At 42.3% G+C, this 6,474-nt stretch overlaps 1 protein-coding gene across 3 annotated transcripts in view; it reads right to left on the bottom strand.

Annotated features, from left to right (window-relative positions):
• Window positions 1-810: 810 nt before the first annotated feature.
• Window positions 811-6,474, bottom strand: part of Baz1a (bromodomain adjacent to zinc finger domain 1A) — a 75,930-nt gene continuing 70,266 nt past the window's right edge. For all 3 annotated transcript variants that reach the window (XM_075947441.1, XM_075947439.1, XM_075947440.1), the window contains 3 exons: window positions 4,723-4,865; window positions 2,181-2,268; window positions 811-1,775 (listed from right to left, as the gene is read on the bottom strand). In XM_075947441.1, the coding sequence (XP_075803556.1) occupies window positions 1,579-1,775; window positions 2,181-2,268; window positions 4,723-4,865 (428 nt within the window). In that variant the 3' untranslated portion in view covers window positions 811-1,578. The remainder of the gene's footprint in view (window positions 1,776-2,180; window positions 2,269-4,722; window positions 4,866-6,474) is intronic.

Genomic DNA, 6,474 nt, shown 5'->3' with positions numbered 1-6,474 from the left:
CAATGCTCTTAACCACTGAGCCATCTCTCCAGCCCCCGTGGCTGTGAATTTTGGCAACAGGCACTGGAAGGTGAGCACTCACAGCAGGCACGTGAAGCAGAGAACAGAGTAAGGTAAAGCCCTAAGATCTCAAAGCCCCACCCCCTAGTGATATACTTCCTCCATCAAGGCCACATTCTTTTCTTTTCCTTTCCTTTCCCCTTTTCTCCCCTCCCCTCCCCTCTCCTTTCCTTTTCTTTGAGACAGGGCTTCTCTGTGTAGCCCAGGCTGTCCTGAACTCACTCTATAGACCAGGCTGGCCCTGAACTCAGAAATTCAACTGCCTTTGCTTCCTAAATCTGGGATTAAAGGCTTCCACCACCACCATCCACCTGGCTAAGGCCACCTTTCTTAAGCTTCCCCATACAGCGCCGCCAACTGGGGACCTAGTATTGAAACACAGAGACTATGGGAATATTTGCATCAAACGACCACAGACAGGTTCTCACTGTGTGGCCCAGGTTGGCCCTGAACTATGATGATCCTCCCTTGCTTCAGCATAGCAAGGACTACAATTACAGCCTGTGCCACCCAGACCACAGAAACCAAGAATTTAGTTGCAGTCAGGCACAGTGCTATGTGCCTGCAATCTCAGGATTCAACAGGCTTCCTTCCTCTTAATGAGAGTATGCACAAGAATATTACTTCTACCAGCTGGAGACATCTCTCACCCAGACAACAAAAACACTGTATGCATGGTTTCTATGATCTGTATTTATTAATGTCTAAAAGTCTGATTTCAACTTGAAAAAAACTTCAGAATTCAGAAAATGTGAAAAAATGTATCATTTTATTTGTACACTTAGAAAAGTTGTACACAGAAACTTATCTGTAAAACCGGGGAACTGCTAGGGAGGAGAGAGGGGGACATTTTTATTTTTAAATCATTAAAAATGTTTGAGAGATAAAACAAAAACATAGTAAAATGTTTTAAAAAATTAAAGAACATTTTCCAAGTATAAATTTTATAAATACAAAACAAATTCACAAATGACTTTGAATGCTAAATAAATATCTAGTTAATAAATTCAGTCAGCACTGGCTACAGCAAGTCAGGGATAGAAAATTGGATCCATTCATGTGTAGTGTTGAAACAATGTGCTCATTAAACAAGTCTTAAGACATATACTTTCTCTACACTGTGCTCTTGGAAGACTCATCTGTGCAGATAAATCCTCTTTAAAATCGTAACTCCTAAAAGGTCAATGACAAAATAAATCATAGATGAAAAAATATTTTCCAAATTACCTGAACACATGAATGATCTCAAAATGTACAAAACTTCTGTAAACCAGTACTGTATCCAAAACATCTATTAAACTTAGTAGATACTGAACAAAAACTGTAGCAAAGGAACTCTTTCCTACATTCTCCTGAGTGCTTAGTATGAAAACTGAGAAGACAGTGCAGGCCACGCCTGGCTGTGGTTGACCAGCTGTTATTGCTTTAAACACATATCTGCTTTAGAGCATGATTTAATGTTCCATTTTTATGAACGATTCCTGTTTTTATTCACATATAGCCTTTAGAAGGACAAAACTAGACCCGTGACTTTTTTGCAGCTAGTGGCGTGCTACCCTGGTCCACATTACTGGGCGAGACATGGAGTCCAAGCTTTTGAGCTTGAATATGAAAAAATGCTTGAAGCCGAGTTCCAGCTTTTGCTTCACTCGTGTTCCGAGGGTTGTACTCAAAGCAGTTCGAAAACATTAACTCGATATCATCAATAAACTCAGCTGGAGAGAGAAACAAGCAAGATTAGAACGAAACCACAAACATCAGAAACAAACTTCGTATGCTAGACAACAGTAGGACAATGGAAGCTGGGAAAGAGCCTTAGGAAAGGTAGCAGAACTTGGGCTCAAAACTGCTCAGTTATAAATATTTTAAAGTTGTCTTGGGGGAACTCCAATATGCATTATGTATTACAGAGCTCTTGGCTAACGCCACTCCTCCCATTAAGATAAGACTCTGTGAATGTCTACCCACGTAGCCCAACCACCTCTCACTTCAGTGTGCACAAACAAGCATGCGAGGGGCTGCATGGGCCGCCAGCCACCCAGCCATACTAATGGACACCGAAAACAAAAGAAACAGCATCATCTCTTAAAAACAATAAAAGCAAAATATAAGCTACTCACATGCTAATTTATATTCACATTTATTTACTTTTTCTCGAATTATATTTAAGGCAATGGGCTTCTTAATGATGTCATAGTAGTCTGGGACCTGAAAAACAATTCAGTATTTCACAGTATAAAAAGATTACTGGACATAATGATGGTTAAATGAATTTGATACCTGAAAAGCAATCAATTCAATTTATGAATATTATTCCATTGAAGATATGTCAAACTTTGAGTAATTATGACGATGTAGAAGCTTGTTTGATACCATCATAAATGTACTTTATTATGAAAAGAAACAAGTTTTATTCATGGTTTTCCCTATAAACTGATAATAAATGACAATAATATTTTCTTTTCTTTCTTTTTCTCCTGCGAGGCAGGGTTTCTCTATGTAACAGCCTCGGCTATCTGGAACTCTGTAGTCCAGGTCCAGTGCCTCTGAGTGCTGGGATTAATGGCATGCACCACCAGTACCTGGCTCATCTGTCTCTGCTCTTCTTGGAGCTGGAGATAAAGGCATGTGTGCAAGGCCCAACTTGGCACTGAGATCTGAACTCTGGCCCTCACGTTTGCACAGCGGGTGCTCTTAACCTTGGAACTACCTCTCCAGCCTCTGATCATTTCTTCATTCAGAAACCTCTGCTCCACAGCGACAAGAAGTCTTGACTATATGATGGTGCCCCAACCTCTACATCAACGACACTGTCCATTCCCCACACCGTCGTCTCTCGGCCCTTATCTACAAACCCTTTATTGGGAAATGTGAGCATGCTCAAATCCCGATTTCTCCTTCTGAGTTTCCTACGACTCCCAACCTTAGCATCCCAAGCATGCATCACTCTGGATCTTATTAAATTTCACTGTGTACAGTCTTGTACTGAGTATGTCTCTGCACTGAAATCATGTCATTTTCAGTGGCAAGTCCTAATATATAACAATCCCAAATAATATTTTATTCCAGCTACTCTTGCCCCTGAAAATGCTCAACCAACATCCTTCTTTTCCTGCTTCTAAAATGCTATTAAACTTTTAGAATTTCACTTCGTTATGTCTACCTGTGTGCCTGAGTATGCTTATGTACGATAGGTCAGAAGGCACTGATTCTCTGGAGCTGTAGTTAAGGCACCGGGAGCTGTTCTTTCACTCTCTGAAGAGCAGCAAGACTCTTAAATGCCTAGCCATCTCTCTAGCTCTGCCTTTGGAAAGAAGATTTATTTATTTATTTATTTGGACACCCCCTCCCCCGCCACCCATGACAGGATTTCTCTGTGAAGTTCTGGCTGTCCTGGACCTTGCTCACAGACTAGGCTGTCCTTGAACTCAGAGATCCACCTGCCTCTGTGTCCCCACCACCGGGATATTATTGTTATATTATGTGTGTGTGTTTCCTTGTGTGTGTATGTGTGTATACCATGTGCATTCCTGGTGCCTGTGGAGGCCAGAAGGAGGGAGTTGGATCCTGGGAACTGAAGTTACAGATGGTTGTAAGCTGTTATACGGGTCCTCTGGAAGAGCTCTCACCTGCTGAGCCATCCCTCCGGCTCTGCTACTGTAATTTCTACTAGAGACCTGTACCCTTACCCTGTTGTCGCATTCTTTCTGTGTGTCCACAGACCAGGGCCACACCTTCACCTTGGGGACTTGTCAAGATGCAAACCAATGGCTAGGAATCAGCCCAGACCATTTAAGTTAAAAAAAAAAGATATCTGAGGTGGGATCCAATATTTCCCTGTTTCTTTCTTTCTTTCTTCCTTTCTTTCTTTCTTTCTTTCTTTCTTTCTTTTTTTTTTGAGACAGGGGACAGGGTCTCACTATATAGCTCTGGCTGTTCTGGAACTCACTATGTAGACCGGGCTGGCCTCAAACTCAAGAGATCTGCCTGCCTCTGCCTCCCCAGTGTTGGGATCAAAGGCACACACATCTGGCTCTCAGGTATGCTTTAATATGCTCTCTAAAACAATTCTAAAGCATGTTGTAGTCTGATTACTAATTTTTAACATATAAGGGAAATACCATTAATGATATTTAATTGGATTCATTCAATGAATAGTTATATAAAGCAAAAAATTATTTTAGGAAAGTGTCATCATTAAAAGAATGAGCTACGGGGCTGGAGAGACGGCTCAGTGGTTAAGAGTATTTACTGCTCTTGCAGAGGATCTGGGTTCAAGTTCTCAGCACCCACATGGTGGTTCACAATCAAGTTCCAGGGGGTCTGATGCCCTCTTCTGGCCTTTTCAGGCATTGCTCACACATGGTACACATGCATACAAACACTCATAAAAACTAAAAGTGCATAAATCATAAGCATCTGAGACCAGCCTGGCCTTATGAGACCTTGTCTAAAAAAACCCCAAATAGTGACGCGATCAGGAGGGCTAAAGGCAATGCTCTGAAGCCTCAGTTCTGTTCCGCATTGAAAGCAACGTTCCAGCTGTGGGCTTTTGGGAAGGATCAGGTGTTTTGATAATTTCAAATTTTCCATAAAGATATGATATAAATGTAAATCATGTAATATATGAATGTATCTTATAAGGTCTAGTTGGAGTGTTACCTGGATTTTAGAGACAAGTTTCAGAAAGGGCCAGCTATCATCATGCCGCACCAATTCCACAACAAGCTGTTCAAAGGCGGACAACTCATGAACGCCGCCTTGTCGGCCAGAACTTCTTCGGTTCAGTGGCACAGGAGACGACTCTGGGTAAGGAAGACAAGACATTTAGACAGCATCAAAGCAAAATAGCGATTGTAAGTTAAGCTGCTAACAGACATAAAAGTCAAATTTCAATAGAAAATAGACACTTTACACTGAGATTTTTGCCTTTCACGTGTGTATGTTGTAAATGTATGTGCACATGCCTGCATGTGTGTGCAGAGGTGCATGTGTCTAGCTGCCTGGAGGTCTGAGCCCCTCCTCCCCCACAGGCAGGGTTTCTCTGTAGCTCTGGAGCCTGTCCTGGAACTAGCTCTTGTAGACCAGGCTGTCCTTGAACTCAAAGAGATCCTCCAGCCTCTGCACCCTGGAGTGCTGGGATTAAAGATGTGAGCCACCACTGCCCGGCTAGGTCTGAGGTTTCTATTGGTAGTCGTATCTTATGGCTCTTCCATCTTGGTTGTACTCTCAGCCTGGGAGGCTCAGGAAGCACTGAGTTTGCAGTCGTGCACAGTGTAACATTATCTCAATTAACCAACGAACCCACAAGTCAATGAACCAAACAGGGACTGGAGATGGAACCTGGCTAGTACCAACCAGCCAACACTATGCTAAAAGATGATGATGTAAAGATTACTATAAACAAAATTTGTAATAAAAATCTAAGTGACCAGTTCATGAAAATACTACTGCACCATTACAGTCTAGTATTTCAAAGGGTAATCTTTGTTGTTTTGTGAAACAAGGGTCTCTCTAGGTAGCCCTGAATGTCCTGGAGCTCACTATGTAGACCAAGCTGACCACCTGCTTCTGCTTCCTGAGTGCTGGGATTAAAGGTGTGTGGTACAATACCCAGCTACAGAGGGTAATCTCATCAAATAATGTAATATTCTTGTTTAGTGGTGATTCCTGTGTTCTGAGGAAGGAAAAAGAAAATGAAATGCATGAGGCAAGTATTTCACCACTAGGGTATGACCCTAGCTCTGAAAAGTGTTTTGTTATACTGTGTGTTCAAAAACTGACTAATTTCCTCCATTAAAAATGGAATACTAGGGTGAGGTGATGGTGGTTGCACACCTTTAAACCCAGCACTTGGGAGGCAAACGCAGGTGGATCTCTGTGAGTTCAAGGCCAACTTGGACTATGGAACTAATTCCAGAACAGCCAGGGCTATACAAAGAAACCCTGCCTCAAAAAAGAAAAACAAACAACTCCCTTCCAAGGACTCCTAGGACCAGAGAGATGGCCTGCTGGCTAAGAGCGCTAACTACCCTCCAGAGGACCTGGGTCTGGTTCTCAACACCTGTTATCAGATGACTCACAACTGCCTGTAATTTCAGTTCCAGGGGATCCAAGACTCTCTGACCTCAGCAGGCACCTGTATATATTTTTGTTTTTATGAAATACTAAAGGCTAAAGAGAGCTCTCCAGTAAAATGCCTGCCTTGCAAACATGAGGATCTCAGTTTGATCCCAAGCACTCATGTAAAAAGCCAGGTATAGTGGTTTATGCCTCCTCTGACCTACACACACACACACACACACACACACTTTTCAAACTGAGTACATACAATGCCCCATGCCAGCAGAGACCTCTAGTGTGCTTCGCCTGTACTCAGCAATAGCGGCCTCTTCAATGACATCCACTTTAGAT

Source organism: Microtus pennsylvanicus, chromosome 14, assembly GCF_037038515.1.
Source record: "Microtus pennsylvanicus isolate mMicPen1 chromosome 14, mMicPen1.hap1, whole genome shotgun sequence".
NCBI classification, from domain to species: domain Eukaryota; kingdom Metazoa; phylum Chordata; class Mammalia; order Rodentia; family Cricetidae; genus Microtus; species Microtus pennsylvanicus.
Note: the sequence above shows the minus strand (reverse complement) of the source record. Positions and strands in the feature narration are given on the sequence as shown.